We start from the raw sequence: 25,066 nt of genomic DNA, 5'->3' as shown, positions 1-25,066 counted from the left end.
TCGAAAATGAAGAAGGAACCGCCGTAACCATCAATGGTGAGCGATATCGCGCAATGTTAACCGAATTTTTCCTCAAGCAAATTGAACAGGAAGACTTGGACAACATTTCTGTGGACATTTGGAAAACCCACTTAAGTCTAAAAACCAAATTTTACAGGAGAAAACTTTTGTTAATACATATTAAAAAGAAATAGGACCATTACATAAAAGGATCATGATTTCTTATGATTTCCCAGTTAACTATCTTTGACTAACCGCAACAGTTTTATTTTAAACCAAGTTTAAAGGAAATAAGTGCTTCTTCCAAACTGATTTTAGAAAAAAATATCCGCTTATGATGCTTTTTCAAAATTCATATCTCCGTCGCTAATCACTCTATCAGTACGCCGATACAGAAATGACCGTTATGAAAATGTGCTTTTATGATAAAATTGGAAAATTTACTTATCTCGACTTAAGCGGGTTTTCCAAAAGTCCACAGATTTGGTTCCAGCAAGACGGCGCTACGTGCCATACAGCAAACGCTACACTCAATCTGAACGCTATATTTTTGGATCGTTATAACTTATAACTTTATGAGACTATGTGAACACCCTAAATATTTTAGTGGCTGGAAACAGCGGTATTGTAGAAATCTGATGTCAGGATAGGACAGATTTATCAGTCTCTATTACTAGCGAGTATAAGCGGGCAGGAGCTCCGTTGACTTTTTCGGGCTCGCTACTGTACTATGGATCCTCAGGCCAAATCGGTAAGCTTTGTTCAACTACTAACAGCTGTGCAGTCGCAAGATCTCAAGATAAATCGTAAGAGGTTTAGGTAACTCTTCGCGCTTTAAATGGTTGTAGGAGTTCTAATTGGACACTCTCAGATCTGGATAGAATGGAGAATGGAGATAGAATCATCTCAACGCTTTTGCCTCAAATGTCCCTTCTTTGCCAGATCAAAGCAAAAAAAACTTGTATCTCATGCTTTTAGACATCCAGGGGAAATAGCGGAAATAGAAATGATATACCCAAACACATTTTTGATCAACTACGAGAGTTTTTCATGTGGCTTCACAAAGAACTACACATAACAGTCTAAGGTTGATCCTCTGCGAAGCGGCAGACCTACCTAATAAATTTTTTAACCACAATATTCTTATAAAATATTAAAAAAAATATGAACAAACTATTTTGAAAAAAATTTAGTTTCTTCAACGAAACATTTTTATAAATATATAGTTTTTAAAAAACTAAAGTTTTCGGCAAAAAATTATATTCTGAAATTGAAAAAAACTAAATTTTTTAAGCACTATATTCTCATAAAAATTAAAAAAAAATAAACAAATTATTTTAAAATTTAATCGGTTCTTCAAACAAAATATTTTTTAAAAATAGTCTTGGAAAGCTTATGAAAAATTAAAACTTTTGGCAAAAAAATATTTTTTTGGAAAATATTATTACTGAAAAAAAAAAACATTTTTAAGCGAAAAAAATTAAAAGTGAAAATAGCGTTTCGCACAAAAAAAAATTTATTAAAAAATTGCCCAGACATTTAATAAAAATATAAAACTTAAAAAATGTTTGGCAATAAATATAAGCTTTTAAGCATAATACTCCTAAAAATGTAAATAATTAAGCAAAACATTATTTTGAAAATATTTTCAATTACAAAAAAAAATGCAAACTAAACATATAAAAAAACTAGAAAGCTGATAAAAAATCGATGAAAAATATATTTTGGAAAAAATATTAAGGTTTAAGCATAAAAATGTCTCAAAATTAAAACAAAATATTTTGAAAAAAAAAATTTCAAACTAAATATGTTTATAAAAATTTTCTTAGAAACTTATAAAAAATTTTTTTTATATATATTTTTATTGAATAAATATAATATAATATTTATTTAATAAAATACATATTTTTACTGAAAAAATGTATTCAAATTTCCATTTAACCAATTCATATGATCGCCACTTTGTCTTACCCACTAGATTTACGTGCATTTCGACACATATGTATGTATATTATATAATATGTATGTACATAACATACATAAGTATTTAGTTCAGTGGCAAGCACATTCTATGTTTACTGTTGCATGCACGTCAAACTGTGACTTATTTTTGCCCCATAATTATTATTTGTTTGCGTTTTTGAGACTACACCACCGGTACGTGCTCCACCACACAGTCGTTCCAAGTAAACGCACCGTTTTTCATTTCCAACAAACCTGCATACACATACACACACACACATAAATGCGCAAAAGCAAACACATTGTGAAATTGATTTTTTCTAGCTTAATTGGTGCAATTAAACATTTGTTTTGCGAAAACAAAAATGGCACAACAACAGCAGCGGCAGGTAAAAGCAAAAGCAAAGTAAAATTCATTTGCACACGAAATTGGAGTTCAGGGTCTCGGCGGCGGAAGGTCACTGGCTAAATGTTTTCACGCCGCCTCAAAGTAACTGGAAATGCACATTTACAACACTGTTTTGCTTTATTTATTTTTTTGTTGTAATTGTAGTTGAGCGCTACGCGTGCACTACCGTTCACCAAATTGCTTGTACGAGTATTAAATATTATTTATGTCGATTTGAGATTTGTTGCGCCAATTTCGTAGGCTGTGCAAGTTCAACTGCTTTCGTAGTTGTGTGAGTGTTGTTTTTGTCCATTTTCCGATTTGTTTATCTTTCATTTCGACTTGATTTAGGCTGTCACAATGCCGAGCGTGAATGAAACTGCCATTTAGTTTAGTTTTTAGGTCAATTATTTTGAAATGCATTCACTTTTGTATTGAAATGGAAAGGTTTCATTTAAGATTTGAAAGTAATTCGCAAATAAATAAAGGTTTTAAACTGATTTTCTTTATAAATTAAAACCAAAAAATACGAGGTATGACAATTAAGTAATGAGACTGGTTCCATAAAAACCGTATATTTGAAAATTATTCTACAACTCTACCATCCCCTTCAAAATAGTCCCCTTGGACAGCTATACAGCGATTCCAGCGCGTTTTCCATGCTTCGTAACATTTCTGGAACGCTTCGACTGGGATGTCCGCGAGTACCCTCGTCACGGCCGCCTGGATGTTCGTAATCGACTCAAAATGGGTTCCTTTGACCACCGTTTTTGTTTTAGGAAACAAAAAAAGTCACAGGGTGACATGTCGGGCGAATAAGGCGGCTGTTGCAACATGGCGATCCCTTTAAAGGCCAAATACTGGGACACGCTGAGGGCGGTGTGGCACGGCGCGTTGTCGTGATGAAGGATCCAGTTACGAGCGATGTCTGGGCGCACCCTGTTGACTCGTTTTCGCAACCTTTCGAGTACTTGGCAATAGTAGACTTGATTCACAGTTTTCCCCGGTGGAACGAATTCTTTGTGGACGATACCACGGCTATCAAAAAAGGCAATAATCACCGTTTTCACCTTCGACTTGCTCATGCGAGCATTTTTCGGGCGGGGGACGCGCGGAGACAACCATTGTGAGCTTTGACGTTTGGTTTCCGGATCTAAGAGCGCTATCACCATACACTCTTACAATTTTAGCGTACGTTTCCGAAGCTGTTTCGCCCAATCTGGCGCAAAATTTTATCGCCACGCGTTGCTCTTGACTTCGGTTATTTTATTTTCGTAACGAGCACTATAAACACACGTCTACTCAACTTGACGCAGCAGGCGAACTAAACAATCTAGAGCGATGGTACATATGTATATCAATGGAGAGGGGAGGGATGCCGGAAAAAGAGAAAGGGAATTTCAAGGTCACAGGTTTACCACAAGCGCGGCAATAAAATCAGTCTCATTACTTAATTGTCAAACCTCGTAGTATAGTATTTTTTATCAGGGTATAAGCATGGTAGTAGCTTAACTAAAAAGGATTCCGGAAAAGTATCAAAAAGCGGACAAGACCCACTAATGTATTATATGGGTCGAAAACTCTGATTGGGAGTTAGCGTTAAACAAAAAATCTTTACCCATCTCTCGGCGTACTAAATTTAACTAAAATACTCTAAAAGCTTAAAAACATTCCTTTCCAAGCGGCACTACCTGTAACTCTGCTATTTCCCGTTTGCAATGGATTTAAGTGAATTTTTGGGATTTGCAAGGAATTATCTTCAGCGACTACCTCGAACATGGACAAATTTCAATTTCCCACTTAGAAGCCATTCTCTAACACTGCTGCGACAAAAATGACTTCCTTGCTTAAAGATAATTTTATCAAGCCCCAATCTACCCACTTTTAAATAATCTGTATATAAATAAATCTTCTGTACGTGTGTTTGTAATTGAACTGCTCCTAAACGGCTGGACTGATTTTGCTGAAATTTTTTTTGTGTGTTCAAGGAGATTCCAGGATGGTTTAGATTCACAATTTGGTCCATTGGAAAAAGTTTTTTTAAATTTATTTTTCATTTGTAATTAATTGCTAATTTTGGAATGTTTTACATTGGAACCGATAGATTGCGCTACCTTCGCCGTATCCAATATTCAAACCTTAAAATTGCGTAAACGTGCATTAAACAAAACGGTGCCAAAGTAAAAGGCGACATCTGTAGACAAGTTTTCATAATGTGGACAGAGTTGTTCGTTTTTAAGTATTGGGTGATTCAATACATCTATGGGTAGCTATAACAATTTTTTCATACTTGCCAACCATTGGAGGGGGTATCTTGACAGGCAATTTAAAATTACAAAAGATCTGGCATAAAAAATAGGGGCATAACTGAAGTGTTGTTAAAAAGGTCTATTAAAATTCGAGATTTACAGAAATCTTTTCGAAGCATTGCACAGAGCAATGCAATATTTAAACTGGAACGATGAAGTACATATATGTATGCTTCACCAAAAATCCGATTATTCCTTAAGTAATACTTATAATCTAACTAATGGAATAGTAATACTACCTATGTATCAACCACAGTAAAACGTGGGCGGGTCTTCTAGTAAAATATAAAAATATTTATACGCTTAGAAATTACTTCAACTGTTTAATTTTATTTTTAATAATTTTCATAATTTTCCATTTTTTTGTGTAAATATTTTTTTGTTTTAATATAAAATATTTATTTTATCAATTCTTTTGGTAGTTTTGGAGGCATATTATTATGCACTTTCCACATAATCAACTCCAAACAAGCACGAGAGTCTTCCGCACTGTCATGACCGTTGTTGCCACATTGAATATCGCGTTTTAAATATTCTTTAGTCAGATTCTTAAGCGAATGACGATATGGAAAGCCGAATGGGTGTGGAAACTCGTCTGCTGTGTCGACTACCGTTTTATGAACAATCTTCAGCACACGCATGTCGTTCTCCAAACTATGGCCAATGAGTATGGTATCGGCGTCGATAAGCTGCAGCAAATCCTTTTGTACTTCGGCAAAGGTCTTCAAATTTTTGTTTTGCACTTCACATAGATCTTTTGCGGTTACGCCTGAGAAGCGTGTACAATAATCGACAACTTCACATGTCGGCTTCACAAAATGGTCATATACCACTTGTCCATCATAACCAACTAAGGATACTTTGGCCACTTCGACTCCACGTCCAGTGTAACACATTTCACAATCCAAAGCATACACTTTGGCTTCAATATCGGATTTATCAGGGCGCGGTTGTGTGCACAGGAAATCTGTATAGGGTCCGTTTACCCCTTCAATAATCCCGTTCCACACGTGCAGCTTATTACGGTCGCAGCCCTCTGAGTCTCTCTCGCCGCCGCAGCAAGTAAACCTCTCCTTAAACTTTCCCCAATGAAATATGCACTCTTCTTTGGTAAAATATTCTCCCGAAACATCCACGTGGAAGGGTCGATCACAACGTACGCAAAGATGTTCCAATGAACATCGGCTCGAAAAGTTTGAGTGCTTTCGTCGCTTAAATCGGTGCAAGTAGACCGAGACAGAGCCATCTTCACGTTCCCATGGGTAGCCATAACGATGTAAATCAATTGGTGCCAAGATATACAGACGTAAGCGTTTTACGAACTCAACTTCTGATAAATTGAGTTTTTTATACTGATCTAATGGTGGCAAGGTTTTTGACAGTACCGCAACATTATAGTTTTCGGTATTTTTAAGTTTGAGTTCTTTTTCTGAAAGACTTTCTAACTCTTTCCGCTTCTTAAGTTCTTCTTCTTTTTGATCGAGTTCTACTTGTTGTTTTGATAGCTCTTCAATTTGTTTCTTTATTTCTTCTTTCTGACGTATTAGTTGATTTGTAGCGATCTTCACTAATACTTGTCTTACCTTTAAGAAATTCAGTTTTAAGTTTGTAGCCAAAGGTTTACGCTCTTCTTGTAACCAGTCAACTAGTCCAGGTTTCTGGAAACTTTGTTTCAAAAACAAATTTTTAGATTGTTCCTCAAAATTATTCATGTTTTAAATTTTTCGTTTTTTGTGAGTATTTAGATGGAAAGTTGTTTAGTATTTTTTGTTTAGATTTATGTTTTAAAAAACAACCGCTTTTATATAGTTTTCGGTGGTGTTATTAATGGCAGATATTAGCTGGCTTTTTAGCTGATTTTTCCTTAAGAAGAATGTGGCGCTAACGTAGTCGAAACGATACTAGATTTTCGAAAGGATTGTCGCTTCTTTTATAGGTGACTCTCAGTCATTCGGCACACATTGCAGGTAGACACAGGTAACGAAGTTGATTAAGGAGATTTAACTGCGTTCGGCTTAATCCTTCGGCTTCCAAGAACTTGTTTGGTCGTACGTTCGGCTTGATCCTTCGGCTCTTCATGTTAATCTTATTTTTGGACCTTCGCAGAACTTGATTTTGTCGTAGTCGACTACCTGTGCATGTTTGGGTAACGTAATCCTTTGATTTAGATTTTTCTGTTATCTAATTTTATATTTATCTTGTGAAACAATGATGTCAAACTTTACCTGTAATCTCCTACTTTTGTATTTGGGTCGCTGAATTTTTATATAACAAAAGGATCAATCATTATACAGACAATACCTTTAACTTTTGTGGAAATTATTTTTAGTGTCTTCTAAGAATTATTTATTATACAATTTTAGTAAAAAGCTGTAATTATGATTAAAGCCCATTCATGGCCTCGAATGGAAGGATAATGTTCTGATTCTTAGGTATTTCTTTAGTTCGAAATCATTATGAAACTTAATTTTGAACAATACGTGGGAAGAATAATCTAAAATTAAGAATAGTTCACCTTGAACGTAGCCCGAATGAGACTTTACATCGATTCAATAATATTATAAATAAAACAAAATAATTTGTAAAATTTTAGTGTTATTGAGAAGTGCAAATTTTATTAGTATAATTCTTACATTTCATTTAAGAAATTGTTTGAAAAAATTTGTGGGAATTTTGCTTCAAAACGTTTAATTTTTAAAACCTTTATGGATATTTGCTTTCCCCAAAAAATGTTCGCTGCTTGAAAATGGTTTCAACTTGAAAAGGTTAGGGAGTTTACCGCTGTATACAATATTCTTCTCCTGGATTTTTTTAATTTTATGTTTCCAATATCTTTGTGATATTAATACAAGGTGCGTTCCAAAGTAAAGTTAAAAAAAAAAAACAGAAGAAATGATTTTTTCGGCAAAATCAATTTATTTTATTCAAAATAGCGGGGACATGTTTATTATCATGCGAAAGAAACATCTTTTTCATTTTTTTTAAGATTATCTCTTTCAAATGTTGGCCGCGGCTACGTCTCAAGTGCTCCATCCGTTGAGTCCAATTCTTGACGACCCGTTCGAGCATTTCCACTAGTAACTGGCGAATTAAACGAGTGATGTTTTGCTTCAAAGCCTGAACCGAAGCAAGATTGTCCGCATAGACTTTAGACTTTACATATCCCCACAGGTAAAGGTCTAATGGTATGATATCGCACGATCTTGGTGGCCAATCGACCTGCCCCAAAACGTGAAATGTTCTCTCGATAAATCCATTGATTGATATGATGTATGAGAAGTGGCGCCGTCTTGTTGAAACTAAATGTTGCCGGGATCACGACCTTCAGGCATCAAACAGTCGGTTATATGGTTGACTATTATGTTCTTACTGGCAACATTTTTGAAGAAATATGATTCCATCGGCTCACAAACCAATCCGTTGTTATTTCTGGATAAAATGGCAGCTCTTGAATCTCTTCAAGTTGCTCATCGTCCCAAATACGGTAATTTTGCTTGTTTACATCTCCATTGAGCCATGAATACCCCTCTTCGCTGAACAAAATTTCGCTCACAAACTTCGAATCTGCTTGGAACTTTTCAAGAGCCCATAGAGCAAAGCGATGCCGCTTGGGAAGGTCGATCGGCTTCAGTTCTTGCACAAGCTGTATTTTGTATACTTTTAACTTAAGATCTCGACGTAAATTGCGCTAGGTCATTCCATACGTCAGTCCGAGTTGCTGTGAATGGCACCGAATCGTCGCTTCGGCTGCTATTTTTTCTTCATTGCGTGCTGGATGTGGTCTATTCGGTCGAATGTTATACAATAATGAATGCTGGGTCCCATGATGGTGTTACGAATAGTATGCTCAGTAGGCCGATTATGTTGACCATAAGTTGAGCGAATGGCGAGAAACACATTCTTTATAAGACAGCAATTTTTGTAATAAAATTGAACAATTTGTAAATATTGTCTTTCCATGACGAAATGCTAAACAATAATGCACACGAATAAGATGACAGCTTTTACGACTGACGCGTGGTCTATCAGAACATGGCAATTGGAAAAAGGTACCACTACTCGGATCACCCGCTATTAAACTGTTCTTTTTTTCATAAAAAAGTAGTTTGCAAAAAATTATGAAAATTTGGGTTCATCTATTTGTTTTCAATTCTTGTTTTTTGGATTTTTTACTTTTATCATATACAAAAAATATTTTTGTTTTAATTCTATACAGTCGAAGAAATGATCCAAAAATGTTTTTTTTAGGCAGTCGCCATTTTGTGAAAAAATTGTCTCTTTTTTTATTATGTTTTTTTTTGATAAGAGGTCTGAACTCTTGGATATGCTCACCTACAGACCCCCTACTTCCGCAGCTGCTGATTTTTGATTTTTTAACTTTTTTTAGATTATTTTCTGTAATCTTATAATGTTAACAAAGATTAAAAATAGTATTTGCCTCTTTACAAGACTTCAAAAATCACCTGAAAGTCATGCCTCCAGACAAATCGGTAATAAAATTAGTCAATACATTAATGTTAGATTTGATTTTAATTTCCAAATTTTAAAATATTAACAATGAATTGTGCTAGTCTCATTTTCGAAATCACCTGTTAGCCACTTGAAACAAAAATTCGAAATCTGATGAAACTGCAGGAAACTAAAAATAAAATTCAATTTCACTTTGCAACGCGATTACTTACTTTTCATGGCATTTCTGCGCCCACCTTTTGTTTAGATTTCGAATTCTCATTGCGTAACGGATGAAGAAAGAATGCTTGACCTCACCTATTTTAGCTGCGGCTCGCCGCAAACATGCATAGACCAGTCATTACTTTTGCTAAATTTCATTTTACTAATATTTTATTGTTGTTTTTGCATAAACGCTAAAAACGGGTTTCTTGGCATTTGCGAATATTTCGATTATTCTAATTTTCAAGTAAATAAATAAACAGACGAGAGGAATTGAAAACGCTAAACAAAGCGAAATTAAACAAAAGTCAGCATTGTTGTTGCTATTGCTGCTGCTTTGGTGGCACATCAACGTCGCCATCAATTTGATTCAAACTCAATTCAACGCCGCGCAGGCAAATAGTTGTCTTCAATCAACGGCAGCGAGTGAATAATTTGGGTAGACAGGTGGGTAGGTAGGGGGTGGTGAGTTGGCGGACAGCAGTGGGGGCGGTCATTGTGCCGCTGAGGTAGCCAAATTTACTTAACAATTGCAGATATGTGTGTGAGTGTGTAGTTGTGTGTGGCAAATCGATTTGATCTTTAAGTGCGATATCAGCTCAGCAACGCCGCGAATTAGCGCAAAATATCAAAAATTGCAAAAAATTTGCTACGCCAAGAGTATCTATTGCAGTTGAAGAGAGCCCATCCAACTCAATTGCAGACAGCGGAAGCACAGAGAAACACAATGAAATGTCACTGACGTTGGCAGTGGGTTGGTGGCCCCATCAGGCAAATAGCTGGGAATCGGCTCACCGACCGCTGTCGCAACAACATGCAGCACAGTTGTGTTATGTTTCTGCAACTGCAGCAGTGCAACAGCAGCAACATAGTTGAGCCAAGCCACAAAGGCCAAAAAAATGCAAAAAAGCTGAGAAAATGCTTTGACATTGATTGACACAATCGAGCGCACGATATTTAAATGATCGCCTGTCGTGGCCCGTCGGGGACAAGTCAACGCTGTCGTCAAGCAATGCCATAACATAAATACTCGGCGGCAATAAGAGATGCAAATGTATCAAACAGCTGTAGGAAACCACTCCAACACTGTGGCAAGAACCACAGCAGCGGCTGCCACAATTGAAGTTGATTGTCATCGTAGCTGCCGCTGTCATCGTGGTCGCGGTCGGCGTTACAGTAATCTGCAGCTTATCGCATTCAATGTTTGTGGCACTTATAAAGGGTGATTTTTTAAGAGCTTGATAACTTTTTTTAAAAAAAAAACGCATAAAATTTGCAAAATCTCATCGGTTCTTTATTTGAAACGTTAGATTGGTTCATGACATTTACTTTTTGAAGATAATTTCATTTAAATGTTGACCGCGGCTGCGTCTTAGGTGGTCCATTCGGAAAGTCCAATTTTGGGCAACTTTTTCGAGCATTTCGGCCGGAATAGCCCGAATTTCTTCGGAAATGTTGTCTTCCAAAGCTGGAATAGTTGCTGGCTTATTTCTGTAGACTTTAGACTTGACGTAGCCCCACAAAAAATAGTCTAAAGGCGTTAAATCGCATGATCTTGGTGGCCAACTTACGGGTCCATTTCTTGAGATGAATTGTTGTCCGAAGTTTTCCCTCAAAATGGCCATAGAATCGCGAGCTGTGTGGCATGTAGCGCCATCTTGTTGAAACCACATGTCAACCAAGTTCAGTTCTTCCATTTTTGGCAACAAAAAGTTTGTTAGCATCGAACGATAGCGATCGCCATTCACCGTAACGTTGCGTCCAACAGCATCTTTGAAAAAATACGGTCCAATGATTCCGCCAGCGTACAAACCACACCAAACAGTGCATTTTTCGGGATGCATGGGCAGTTCTTGAATGGCTTCTGGTTGCTCTTCACCCCAAATGCGGCAATTTTGCTTATTTACGTAGCCATTCAACCAGAAATGAGCCTCATCGCTGAACAAAATTTGTCGATAAACACATTTCGAACCGAACACTGATTTTGGTAATAAAATTCAATGATTTGCAAGCGTTGCTCGTTAGTAAGTCTATTCATGATGAAATGTCAAAGCATACTGAGCATCTTTCTCTTTGACACCATGTCTGAAATCCCACGTGATCTGTCAAATACTAATGCATGAAAATCCTAACCTCAAAAAAATCACCCGTTACATGTAAATATGTATGTATGACTGTACAGTGTGTGATTTTTAGTCAGAAGTGGTTTTGTCCGTAACAAATTAAAATTATTTTGAATTTATCATTGCAACGTCGTTTCGCAGCTCGGATCTACATCATAGACAAAGATTAAGTTCAAGCGTTCGACCTTCGATAGATCTTCTGTGAGTGTAGTTCTTACTTACAAACCTTCAGCTTAAATCTAATATCAATTTCAGCACGGAGAAAAATATCGAAAGGTCCAAGAAAAGGCAAAATACTGATAGAAAACCCATGGCAATATTAATACAGAGAACATGGTGAATTAAGTTTACCAAAAAGTTTGTAACACCCAAAAGCTAGCGTCGGAGTCCCTATAAAGTAACAAGCTAATTGAAAAGTCCAAGGTCTGACGACCATAGATGGCGCTACTATACCTAAAACCATATGGTATATAGTCAGTCCTGTAATCAATCTCTCAAGGGAACAACTCAGGCTACTGGTCACCTTTTACACTGCCCAATGCACACACAAGGCAGAGAAAATGATGAAAAAATCCATGATTTGGACTACGAATTGCTTCCATATCCACCGTATTCTCCAGACCTCGCCTCCAGCGACTATTTCCTGTTTTCAGATCTCAAAAAAAATGATCGCAGGGAAGAAATTTTCGTCAAATGAAGAGTTGATCGTCGAAATTGAGGCCTATTTTGAAGCAAAGAACAAACCGAGAGTTCAAAAATCTTTATATTAGATGTATGGGGGAGTATTGACCTGATTCAACCCATTTTTGACACACAGACTTACTATTATCAGGAAGGAATTTTCTCCAAATTTCGATTATACATATGTATGTACATTATATCGCAAACATTGACCGATATTGTCAGTGAAAAGTCGGAATTTTAAATTCTTTTAAATATTTGGGTACTGGAAAATGAAAGCATCAGATGGAATTTAAAATTGTGCCATATGAGAAGTAACTCGTACATTTTTACTCTGAAATACAAAAATGTCAAAGAAATATCACATACCAAATTTGGTTGAAATCGGTCAGGCGGCTCTTGCGGTATGTGACTTCACATAAAAGTGGGCGGAGCCACGCCCATCGTCAAATTTAAACCTCGGCTTCTCTAAAGCCCTCTTATGCCATCCCGAGGAAAATTTATTAACTGAAAATTTAAAAACTGACTTGACTTGACATGCCCTCCAAACATAATTTCGTATTCAGACGTTGTTATAGCTAATAAAGTAGCTATATCGAGACCTTGAGCAAAATTTGTGTTATCTATTCTACGAAAATCCAGCAAGTTTTTCGTAAACCTACTGATTGTCTCTGTGACTCTTAACAAATCAATATATTTCCAATTAATTTTAGGCCACCCTCAACTTGAAAGTTATTTCCAATCCAAAAAAGAATCGCAAGACTTTCTAAATCATATTCTCATTTCTTTAAAAATTTATATAATATAGTCTAAACATTCGTAATCTGCTCGTGTTAAGTACTTTATTTATTGTTTTGACCGCATATGCTTCGTTTTACACGTACATGTATAATGAATAACCGAAAATTATCAAAGACACAAACCACGTTGAATAACCAATGCTTACACTGCATACGAATTCATCAGCTGTTCTAATTTACACATATTTCTGTGCGTGTGACCTTTAATTTCTAAAAATTTTTAATTAATCAAATCCTACAATATTTTAACATATAAGGGGTATTCTCTTGCTCTTGCAAACCCCGGTGCACGGTGCAAGCATTGCAAATTTACAACGGCACAACAACAAACACGCGCAGAAAAATATTTGCAAGGGCTGTGAAATATGTCAGACCAAAACCCGTGTATATTAGCGTGCAATGTCACGCAAAAATAAAATTACAACCCTGTTGTAGTTGCCATTTTACATAATGACATATAACGTCGTTAAATTGTTGAGAAAGGTAAATTTTAATTAGATTTTATAATTTCTATTTAAATTATAAAGTTTTGTCACAGTTTTTTTGTTAAAAATGCATGCAGAAAGTGCGCCAATTCACAATAGCCATGCACAATAGTCATTTACAATAAATTGACTGAATGAGTCGCTCATATATCACTAGATTCTGCAATGGGTGCTCTCGTGCCCTTGTATATTTCGGTGTAGTATTTTTGCAATCTGCAATCTTGCAAGAGCAAGAGAATACCCCTATAATTTAAAAACACGAAGACTTCGGTGGGATATTTAAAAATAAATTACATCAAAAATCTCTCAGTAAGCGTTATAACATCAACTCAACATGATGGCAACACCATCAACAGCTGATCAACTGTCTGATTATTACTTTTGTTTTGTTGTATCACTACGTACTCGCATTTCTCCATTAAAAAAGAGAAAAAATAAATTAATATTAATTTACTGTCACATTGTTTGCAGAAAATTTTGTGTTAAAAGCGTTCGAGCAAAAGTATAAAATGTTTTGAAACATTCCTAATTGGTCGATGGCGAGCACACGTTTGTGTACGTGAATTGGATGCGCATAAGCCATAGTAACCTTTGAGAGTCGCTATGCCACAGCAAATTCACCAGCTAGCGTGCCAGCAGTGAACTTTACACAGCAGTCAGAGAGCAAAGGACAATGTGGCCACGATTCCTTGGCCGACGTATCCTTTATATAACCATCACATTACTTGCCCTAATATTTTTACTAACGAATTTACTTAAGGTAAGTGTTTTTTTAATACATATATAAACAGAAGAAAACTGTCTCATCTCCCTTCATTACTCATAAACAGTTTGGCGGTCTACGCGCACTGCATGCGGACAATGTGCTTACCGTGCAACGCACACGCCCACTTATCTGGCGAACGCTACAGGAACACCTACTGCCCGAGGAGTCACAGAATCGCACCAACGACCGAGACATACACTGCCGCAATTCGGTGCAAGGACGCGATTTGCTCGTCGATGATCGCGGTTTCCTTTGCCGACGCGAACATCTCTTGTTGCCCAGTAATTGCTGTGACATCGAAGTGCCCGAAACACAATATTACACATGCGATACATGCAATACAACAACACATTGCTGTGATATATACGAATATTGTGTCTCTTGCTGCCTACATCCCTCGAAACGTGCACTGTTGGAGCTAGTGTTGCGCACAATAACTGGACGTCAGGCAGCTGTCTATGCACATGTCGAGGATCATTTCGAATTGTGTTTGGTCAAGTGTCGCACGAACTCGCATTCTGTGGCGCATGAGAACAAATATCGTGATGGCATGCCCAAATATTGTTATGGACAGACAGAAGCACATGAATCACAGCGTGAAGTGTCGGGTGGCGTGGCACGTTGATTGTGCCACAGTAGTTTAAACAAAAGTGGTAGTGACAAATTGGTTGATTTAAAAGTGTTTTGTGTATTGCTGACTGAAGTCTTTTAAGTTGCTTAGAATTATAGACACAACCAAGGTGGCTTTACATGCGGCTATAGGGCAAAAGAAAAATACAAAAATACGCTTTAGAAGAAATGCTAATGTTTTGTGTGAATGATGAGATGCCTGTAGTATATTTGAAGTGTAGTGTTTGTATGCATGTCGAACTGTTGGAAGACAGCTAGATATCATGGTAAAACTAGCAAATAACATACATGAGTGTGTTATTAAGACAAAAATAATACTAATATCAACGAAAATTACCATGACAATTGAAGATTAAGTATTAAAATAGAATATAGCAGTAAATTAAATTAATATTTTTAAGTAACAGATATATAGACTTAGGTGCGTTAGATTTATTTAACTAACTTTCAAATAATACTCTCGAAAGCTTTTGTTTAGCAAAAGTATAAAAATATTGTAATAATATTAATCACATTAATAAATATAGAATTTAATTTTTTACACCTTATTTGGCGTTTTCTCACATTGAAAGTGTTTAGAAGACTATAGTTGGACAGTGGCAGTAGTTAAAGTGATGCTTTGAGGTTAATGCTTCGAAATATAGTCGTATTTATGTCAGTTTAAGGACGGACACTTACTGTATGTATGGCAGCTACATATATGATATATTATTCCGTTCTTTTTCGGAGGTTAAAGCGTTGCCTTGGGCAATAATTCTTGCCAAATTTTGTGAAGATATTTTATCAAATAAAAAGTCTTTCATAGGAGGTCTTGGTTTTGATCGATCAATTTTTGTGTTATGTCCGGGGTATATAAAATTACCAAAACAACAAACATATCTGTTATAGTGAAGTCAAAATAAAAAAACAAAATTATTTTTTCAATTTATTCAATCCCTTCAGACATTGATATATTTTTCTGCACGTTTTATTTCAATTTCAAGTCAACAACATGAACTGCTTACGCCATCACCGTTACGATTGTGGGATATGTCATGAGGATTCACCGAGAGTTTCCAATTGCAATATCAATTTACTATCGTTGGATGAGATTGTGCAAGTTATGCAGAAAGTAGTATATGACACGGTCTGTACTGCGATGCAATGGATATTGAGTGATGTCACTGGTGAATATTTCTATCCTGATCCGAAAATTGTACCCGATACCAGAGAGGACTATCCAGACTTTCTTAGCTTTGATGCTATATATAAGGAGAAGTGTATTAATTGGGTTAATATACAGGACTTTTCGGTGAATGAAATATTCCAGCAAGTACGCGATTATATATATCTCTGGAATTTATCGGAATGTACAAAATTTACGCTCGCCATCAATGACAAAGCTACTATTATACCAAATAAAGGTTCGAGATATTTTCTAGATGCCACATTTTCGAAACCCACACCGGCTTGCCCCAACCCCTTAGCGGTGGCTAATGTACATTTCACCGCTATTGTACCAGCACACCTGCCTAAGCATTTCCCCGTTAAAGTAATGTACCGTTTTGAGGGTTATCGTCGACAATATCATACGCATGGACGGCATGAAGTGCGCAGCAAGGATTTTCAGCGATACTTTATCGATTCGATACTGCAAACAAAGTTAATATTTTATTCGAAAATATTCGAATGTCGTCATCCACATGTGAAATTGAACAAAAGTTCACTGGTAGCTGATGAAGCAGAGGAGGAAGATGATACTAAAGGTTTTGACAGTGATAAATCTGATGATGATGAAGACGTATCGCGGAAAGAACAAACAGATGTGTTAAGTTTGATTAGCACGCTTTTGAAGAAGTGAGCAAAAACTGTGTAGATGGTGAGCTTGGACTGGATAAGAGTATGGAAAAATATGTGTTCGTATTATCCTACTATTTTGCACTCAATCTGCCGATTTTGTTTTATGATATGCATGTAGCGAACGAAATTTCGAGAATATTATATTTTGAAATTGTTTTGAGATGTGGAATTGGAATTACTAGAATTGGTTTACACTGATACATTCTGTGCTATTGGCATATACCATAAGTTTTTGACTCTCTGATTGCAGCCTGAGTTCTAGAAAGCTTTATATGAGTTCCTAAAGCTTTTGGTGCCAAATTAGTAAGGTTGTGCTTCTGTGGTTTTATGTGGGGTTAAGGTGAGAGTAGGAAGAATTGAATCTCTGGACCATGACAAAAGACTTGGATAAGTCCGTTCCTACGACAGTCGGGTCAAGTATCCGGAACGGACTCGGATTCTAAATCGACCAAGGACTGTCAAGACGGCAGATTTCTGCCGCTACAACAACAATAATAACCTGGATAAGTCGAATGTTACGAAAATTCTCCAAAGTTTTTCTTCGCAGAAACCATACATTTTCTACGATGTCAGACCACTGAAACCGATGAGGTTTGTTACCCCGAGAATCTTGAATGACCTTTGCGCAACTTCTTGCTGGATACCGCGGCAAGTCAAACTTCGAACCTAATATACCGAATATATGTTCTAAATGACTCTAACCACCTGTTTGCATGCCTAGCGAACCCAACTCATCTAACACCCCTATCCTTATGACCTAACCCCGTCCAAACAGTACGTTTTCTGGTCCTGTCATTAGATGACTTCGATGACATACAACCCGAATCTACCACTCAAGCGGGGACTAGATAACCGCTATAACAAGAACAACACAAAGTCATTAGGTTCATGAGCAACATTTCTTAGATGTACATGACAGGATTAAGTCTGAATATGTCAGAACTTAGTACTCAAAACACTTATCTTTAAATTTGTATGACACTAGTGAACTTTAATCTTCATATTAACAAATAACGAGCATTACATCCTTACAAATTTAACAATTTTCTTAGTAGTTTTACGCAGCAACACTTTGCCCAGTGGCTGACCAAAGCCCTCGTACTGCTGATAAACGTGCAAGCCGCGCACAACTGTGGCATGCACCACGCCGCGTAAACGTTGGTCCATGTAAGGTGTAGCCTAAGTTGAAAAACAATCTAATATAAATGAAATCTAGTCTCGAAAACTTCAGATACCTTATTGGTGGAGAAGAGCATATCCGCTGACACGTTAAATTCCTCTTCGGGGTCCCATATGCAAAAGTCGGCATCATAACCCTCTTCAATTTTGCTTTTGAAACTCGATAGACCACAAAGCACGGCGGGGTTTTGACACATTAGACGATAAATGTGCTCCATGCCGAGCCCTTGTGCCTGACACTGTGTCCAAACTATTGAGAGACCCAATTGCAATGACGAAATACCCGGCCAGGCATTCAAAAAGTTGCCACGTGCACGACCGTAATTCAAACACTTAACGCCCGGCGTCGCTGGCGAGTGATTGGAGGCGATAATGTCCAAACAGCCATTCTTCAGAGCTTCCCACAGCGCTGGTTGATTGGATTTGTTGCGTATTGGTGGTTGGGCTTTGAACTCCGTGTGACAATCCTCGATTTGCTCGGCGGACAGCGTCAGATAGTGTGGACAGGTTTCGACAGTAAGATCCGCGCCAGCGCGTTTACTTTGCGCCACAATGGGTAGCACATCTGCGGAACTCACATTCATAATATGCATATGCTTGCTAGAAAATCTTGGGATCAATAGCAGTTTGACATATTTTTTTACAGTCCGACATACCCCTTATATGCAGTGGCCAATTGACTAATCAACTGCACGGCATTTACCTCCATTTCGGCAGGACGTGTACGCGAGAAGGACTCATATTTTTTGGGTTCCTCCTCATCAGGTCCGATGGGAGTCTTCAATGGAAGTTCAGCATTGAACTAAAAATTAGATAAACTTTTATTTTCGCGTATTTTAACACTTTTTGCGCGTTCGAGTTTCTTACGGCCACAACGGTTCCATCTTCTAGTTTTTCGATCACCGCCTCCAGCTCTTTACGATTGATGGCGGGAAAAGCATCACCAACTGGCGCCGGTGTAGGCGAAAGCGTGCATTGCAGGCCTATAACACCGGCGGCTAGTAGTGGTTCGGCTTCCTGTGCATTCGCGGGCACTAATCCACCCCAAAAACCGACATCCACATAAATTTTTCCACGCGCCACACCGGTTTTTGTCTTTAACGCCGAGACGCTGGTTGTTGGCGGTATAGTGTTACTAAAAAGATCGTTTTTTTTAAGGAATTTGCGTGCTTCGTCTCATCTTAATAACAAAAATATATTTTTTTTTACGTACGTCGGCCGATCAATGATGGTTGTAAAACCGCCGGCAGCTGCTGCTTTCGTTGCTGTCACAAATCCCTCCCAATCTTTACGCCCCGGTTCGCTGATGTTTACATTGGCGTCTATCAGACCCGGCATAAGCACTTTGTCGCCAAAGTCATAGACCTACGACAAATCAAAACAAATAGAGCGCATTCGCTTAAAGAGTTCACTTCAACCGCCTGTTAGCCGGCAAAACAATGCAAATCGGATTTCACTCTCTTCGCCGCTCTTTAGCGCTCACGTTAAACTCACCGCTTCCGACTCCGTGTTGTAGACATAAGTATTCACCTCTTGTGCAGTGCGCAAGACCTTACGTATTATGCCCTCTGTGTCCACGATAATGCCACCGTTCAAGAAGCCCTGCTCGGTGCCAAGGAAAATACGTTTGCTGAGGAAAAGCAAATCCATTTCACAGTTGATGTATGGGCAATGAGGACACTTTTTCGGTTAGTTATTAAATTTTTTACGTTTCTTCGGTTTACTGGATTTCTATAACTCCTTAATTGAGAGCGAAAATATAAAATTTATTTTCTTCTATGTGCTATATTTAGAAAGCTCTCTTGATTTATGTACTTCCACGCGCAGTCACCGAAAAACACTGAATGATCACTGTGCACTGAGCAAGTAATACCTTTTCACTTTACTTATGGAAAGCTCCGAAGCTTTCTTTGTGGTGAAATTCTAAAAGCACTTATTTGAGGTGAGTTTTGAGTATTTTTCAAATATAAATCAGAAACTAACGAGGTTTCATTTAAAGTGTTGTTTTCGTTATGTTTGAATATGACTAATGATAAATCCCTCATTTAACGAGATTATCGGATTAAAGACTTGGTTTTGATAGGTAGAACATGGTAAACTTAATTTACGCTGTTTAGACTATAATTAGATATACGAGAATACAAAAGTTTCAAATTCTGGTGTTAAAAGTGCCCATAAGTATGCAGTATCTAGAAAATATTTGCTTTCCTCAGGTAATGTTGATCTTCCGAATGAGTTTTCTTCATAAAAATGCTTCCCATATTATTAAAAGCCTTCATTGAACGAGTTACAACTCCCAAATGTGTGAAAGAAAACCTCTTCCAGGCGAAGATTTTGACAAAATTTAAATATTTATAGACCAAAGTTACATACTTTTACATAAAGATTACATACATACTTAAAAACTTGAAAAAGTAAACATAAATTGTGAATAAATTTTTTTACATTATTATTTTTCCATTTTCTGTCTGTATATTTTACTTGGAAATAGAAAAAAGAAAGCAACAATACAACGAAAAATAAATTTACATATTTTCGGGCAGACAAAGACTAAGTCAAAGCGCATGTTTTTAGTGAAATATTATAGTAAATAACGGCAAAAAAATCCTTAGCAACACTAAATTATTAGCAGCAATACGAGGCGCCTGTTGGTTCAATAAAACGAAGTGTAAACAAATGCCAATACATACACCCATACATATGTACGTGTGTTAACAGCTGCAAAGGCCGTGCTAAAGCATTTAAATAGGACATTTAGCGCAACATTCGCGATCCTTAATTGTTTTGATTGCGACGAACTCCACTTCGATAAGGATATTAGCAAATAAATCACAGCCCAACAACCGTTAAATATAGCATAATATCGTGAATCAAACAATTGAAATAGAAAATAGAATTGACTAAATGTATGGCAGGTGAGTTGAGTGCTTAAGTACAACAATACTACATAAATAGTAGAGTAGCATAAGTTTGTGGCATATCTAACATACGCTGAGCGAAAAATCACTTATTAATTTAAAATATTGATTATATAAATACATATGATTTGAAATGTTTAAAAAATACAAATTGAAAAAAACTCCACGCAGAGCGGGCAATGCCGTACCACACGAACGTATGCGCATAAGTTTTTGCACCGATTTGGACAAATCCGTTTTGGTGAATAATTTCGAGAAACGCGGTTGGTCGCAAGTGAGTCCCGATGATGATTGGAACTTCTATTGGGCGAGCGTGCAGACGTGTCGGAATATTTTCAGCGTCGATAGCGGCTATCGCATGCACGACAATCAGTGAGTTACATATACATATACTATGTGTTAAAATGTTTTTGCTTTATGAAATAAATAGAATATAATAATAAATTACTTACAGAATGATTAATCACTTTCCCAATCACTATGAGCTGTCGCGCAAGGATTTGTTGGTGAAAAATATTAAGCGTTATCGCAAGGATCTTGAGCGTGAAGGCAATCCACTGGCGGAGCGCTCTGAGCCAACAGCTGCCGGTGCGCCGCGTTATGTGTATTTGGATTTCGTGCCCATCACATTCGTATTGCCGGCGGGTAAAAACAGCTTAGCAATTATTATTTAAGCTGGCGCTTTTTTCTTTATTTTTTCAAGTTTTAAAGCCGGCGCTTTTTTCTTTATTTTTTACTAGCTTTTTAGCATACATATATATTTTACTGATATTCTTTGTAATAGATATTTCTTGACACACTTTATTTTTTATTTTGGGATTTTATTTACACAATACACTTATTTTTTATTGCACTTTTTTTCTTTATTTTACTATAATATTAAAATTTACACTTTTTACATTTTATTTCATTTTTTATTTATTATTTACATCATTTAAACTTTTTTTTACAAATAGCTCATTTTTCACCCTTTATTACTTTATATTTTGCTATATAATTTATCACTTTTGAATTTTTTACACAATTTATTTTCTTATTTTACTATTATATTTATAATTTACATTTATTGCATTTTATTTAATTTTTTTAATAACACTTTTTTTGCAACTAGCTTATTTTTTTATTACTTTTTACATTTTATTTTGCTATCTTATTTATAATTTGCACCTTTTACACTTTTTTACAAATATATTTTACTAAAAGCTTAAAGCTTACTTTTCTCTCATATTTTTTTACAAATTTACCTTTTTTATTTTGCTTTTTTATTTATAATTGCACCTTTCCACTTTTTTGACAAAAAGCTTCTTTTTCTACATGACTTTTTTCACTTTCTACCTTTTGATTTCGCTATTTTATTTATTTTGCACATTTTTTTACAAGCAACTTATTTTTTTCAACACATGATTTTTTTTATTTAAAACGAAATACACTTTTACAACTTTTTTTCAGGATATATCAAACTTTTTTCTTATTAACATATTTTAGTTTCATTTATTATATATTTTCTTTCACACTTTTAACGCATTTTACTTTTTTATTACGCTCTTTGACTTAAACCTTTTGCACCCATTTTTCTTTAACCACTTTCTTTTTACACTCACGCTTTTTTATTGATTTATTTTAAATTTTATTTTTTTAACGCATAATTTACACCTTAAATTATAATTATATTTTTTTAATTAATATATTTCTATCACTCTAATTTTCGCTCATTATCGCCACATATTAATATTATTTATTGATTTACATATATTTTAATTATTATTATGCTATTTTGGCAAACACTTTTTGCATTTTTTCGCAAACACTTTTTCCAATTGGAGTCCTCCGACTCTAATTAAAATTAATAAAATGTTTTTAGATTACAATATGTTTGTTGAGGAGTATCGCAAAAACCCACAAAGCACTTGGATCATGAAACCTTGCGGCAAATCACAAGGCGCTGGCATTTTTCTCATCAATAAGTTGTCAAAATTGAAGCGCTGGTCACGCGAAGCAAAGGGTCCTTTCCACCAACAATTATCCAAAGAGAGTTATGTCATCTCCAAGTAAATGTAACACACTTTAATTTTATGTAATAAGTTTTAACTCCACTGTTTTTAAACACTAGGTACATTGACAATCCGTTGCTAATTGGTGGCAAGAAATTCGACTTGCGGCTTTACGTGCTGGTCACCTCGTTTCGCCCACTAAAAGCATATCTATTCAAGCAGGGCTTTTGTCGCTTCTGCACAGTCAAATATGACACCAGTGTCACCGAGCTGGACAATATGTATGTGCATTTAACGAACGTGAGCGTGCAAAAACATGGCGTAAGTAGGAAGTCTGCAATGAAATATAAAATGTCAAGTAACAAATTTAACCACACTTTACCGATTTCCTTTTACATATGTACATACTTTATTTCATTTCCTTTTCCACCTTCCGTCTAAAGGGCGAATACAACAATCTGCACGGCGGCAAGTGGTCTGTGCAGAATTTAGCGCTTTACTTAGAGGGCACACGTGGCAAGGAGGTGACCGATCGCCTCTTCGGCTCAATTGCTTGGCTAATTGTGCATTCGTTGCGCGCTGTAGCGCCGGTGATGGCCAGCGATCGCCATTGCTTTGAGTGTTATGGTTACGATATAATAATCGACAACAATCTGAAGCCTTGGTTAGTAGAAGTGAATGCATCACCGTCGCTTACCTCAACAACAGTCACTGATCGCATACTAAAATATAAACTAATCGATAATATATTGTCTGTAGTGTTACCCCCAGACGGTGTACCCGAGTAAGTGCAAGAAAATTTGTTATTTTTACACGATTTTTACACTTTTCACGCGGAGCACGAAATGACGCCACAATTTTTGCACAATTCCAACGGTAAACTGTAAAGTGTAATGGCGTACTGTCAAAGTAGCGGAAATTTTGTGTGTGTGGGTGTGTCAACATCTGTTTAGCAAGGTTATCAACCGCTCGGTTTGCTGCTTGAATATGTGGTGAAACCGGATAAAGTTAATGCAGTGCTGCGTTTGAATTTGAATTTGAATTCATTTTTATTTGCTTTATTTTGTTCTTAATTGTATTTATTAGTTTACATTTTTTTATGTAATGTTTGTTTTTCTGTAATAAAGCTTTCTTTTCTTTTTGCTTTAGCGTACGTTGGAATAAAATACCTAGCGCCGATGCTTTGGGCAATTTCGACTTGCTACTCGATGAGGAGCTGGCAGCTCAAGAAGAACAAGCACAAACTGCACAACCGAGCACGAAAGGCAGAGGCGGTGGCGGCAATCGTTGGAAATGATAATGTGGTGTCATTTTGAAAAAGCTATATATTTTTTTAGTGACTTTTATTTATTATTTTATTACAGCAAAAGAAAATTGTTAAGTGAAAAATAAATAAAAGTTATCGATTACTTACGTGTTGGCCTTGTAGATGAATTAAAATGTCAAAGCGGAGAATAAAAAATATGTTGAGGTTATTTTTCATAATTTATTATTATTTTTAATTTATTCATTTTTTTTTTTTAATTTAATTATTAATAATTCTTATATTTATTATTTAAAATTTTTTTTTTCGGATACATTTTTATATAAAATTGGTTTAAATTCGTTATGAGACAAATATAAAATTTTTTTCTGGACTTTTCGTCCTTTATAAGGATGGAATGCTAAAAAAATTTAATTTTAGTGATTCTCAATGTTAATTGACCATAGCAAGGTATTCGGTTTCTAAGCAGCCGGGCCGATTTCTCACAAATCAAACGTCTTTACTTCAGCAGTATCCTCTAGAGTTGTTTTTAGCTATGTTTTACTTAATACAACAACAAGAAAAAATGTAAAGGCCGACGTTCGCAGGGTACTCAGTTGAAATTACCGGCACTGAATCGTCTTTATATAGAGCCAAGAGCACTCAGCATGGCCGAAGAATTTATCAAAAATACGTATAGCATGTTTTATGTCGCTACAACAACAAAAACAACAAGTTATGTAGACCTCTTTGTGATAACCACTGCCATCGCTTGCATTTTAATGTGTTTTTAACTTTAAAAGTCAAAAGTAAATATTATTTCGACATGGGTTGCCAGCGTGTTTCTTATTTGTAAAGAAATATGAAATATATTTTCTTCATTTTTTGGCTGAAATTGAAGCATAAATCGTTTATAAGTCGCATGCAATTAGTTTAGTTACACAAACACTATAACAAATCACATAAACACAAATAACATTTATTTAATATTTTTTCTTTATTATTAATTTGGACATAATTTTATTGTATCGCTTTAAATTTTTTATTACTGGTAATTAACTTAGATTTAAAAATTTATGGG

At 36.1% G+C, this 25,066-nt stretch overlaps 6 protein-coding genes across 8 annotated transcripts in view; 3 read left to right on the top strand and 3 right to left on the bottom strand.

The window, feature by feature from the left end:
• Positions 1-5,033: 5,033 nt before the first annotated feature.
• On the bottom strand, positions 5,034-6,568 carry LOC125778049 (putative exonuclease GOR). The gene has a single exon (XM_049454153.1). The coding sequence runs from the start codon at positions 6,369-6,371 to the stop codon at positions 5,058-5,060; it is 1,314 nt and encodes a 437-aa protein (XP_049310110.1). The 5' UTR covers positions 6,372-6,568; the 3' UTR covers positions 5,034-5,057.
• A 7,222-nt stretch (positions 6,569-13,790) lies between these two features.
• On the top strand, positions 13,791-15,363 carry LOC105222500 (SREBP regulating gene protein). Its single transcript, XM_011199848.4, has 2 exons — positions 13,791-14,179; positions 14,250-15,363. Exons 1-2 carry the CDS (start codon positions 14,093-14,095, stop codon positions 14,808-14,810), a joined length of 648 nt encoding a protein of 215 aa, XP_011198150.2. The 5' UTR covers positions 13,791-14,092; the 3' UTR covers positions 14,811-15,363.
• An 86-nt stretch (positions 15,364-15,449) lies between these two features.
• LOC105222501 (uncharacterized) lies at positions 15,450-16,803 on the top strand. The gene has a single exon (XM_011199849.4). The coding sequence runs from the start codon at positions 15,807-15,809 to the stop codon at positions 16,653-16,655; it is 849 nt and encodes a 282-aa protein (XP_011198151.1). The 5' UTR covers positions 15,450-15,806; the 3' UTR covers positions 16,656-16,803.
• An 821-nt stretch (positions 16,804-17,624) lies between these two features.
• Positions 17,625-19,673, bottom strand: LOC105222518 (allantoinase). Its single transcript, XM_049454376.1, has 6 exons — positions 19,328-19,673; positions 19,047-19,198; positions 18,701-18,968; positions 18,490-18,635; positions 17,890-18,433; positions 17,625-17,833 (listed from the first exon to the last, which is right to left on the bottom strand). Exons 1-6 carry the CDS (start codon positions 19,481-19,483, stop codon positions 17,675-17,677), a joined length of 1,425 nt encoding a protein of 474 aa, XP_049310333.1. The 5' UTR covers positions 19,484-19,673; the 3' UTR covers positions 17,625-17,674.
• Positions 19,674-20,300: 627 nt separating this feature from the next.
• LOC105222502 (polyglutamylase complex subunit TTLL1) lies at positions 20,301-24,151 on the top strand. Of its 2 annotated transcripts, XM_011199850.3 has the most exons (7): positions 20,301-20,748; positions 20,923-21,123; positions 21,206-21,396; positions 22,613-22,799; positions 22,862-23,063; positions 23,186-23,526; positions 23,892-24,151. In XM_011199850.3, the coding sequence occupies exons 1-7, from the start codon at positions 20,738-20,740 to the stop codon at positions 24,037-24,039; spliced, it is 1,281 nt and encodes a 426-aa protein (XP_011198152.2). In that variant the 5' UTR covers positions 20,301-20,737; the 3' UTR covers positions 24,040-24,151. The 2 variants fall into 2 exon arrangements, with proteins under 2 accessions (XP_011198152.2, XP_019844628.2); XM_019989069.2 differs by lacking the exon at positions 20,301-20,748 and having other exon boundaries at positions 20,885-21,123.
• A 665-nt stretch (positions 24,152-24,816) lies between these two features.
• Positions 24,817-25,066, bottom strand: part of LOC105222503 (partitioning defective 3 homolog) — a 155,628-nt gene continuing 155,378 nt past the window's right edge. For both annotated transcript variants that reach the window (XM_049456348.1, XM_049456349.1), the window contains exon 9: positions 24,817-24,874. In XM_049456348.1, coding sequence (XP_049312305.1) covers positions 24,832-24,874 — 43 coding nt within the window. In that variant the 3' untranslated portion in view covers positions 24,817-24,831. The remainder of the gene's footprint in view (positions 24,875-25,066) is intronic.

Source organism: Bactrocera dorsalis, chromosome 4 (assembly GCF_023373825.1).
Source record: "Bactrocera dorsalis isolate Fly_Bdor chromosome 4, ASM2337382v1, whole genome shotgun sequence".
Classification (NCBI taxonomy): domain Eukaryota; kingdom Metazoa; phylum Arthropoda; class Insecta; order Diptera; family Tephritidae; genus Bactrocera; species Bactrocera dorsalis.
Note: the sequence above shows the minus strand (reverse complement) of the source record. Positions and strands in the feature narration are given on the sequence as shown.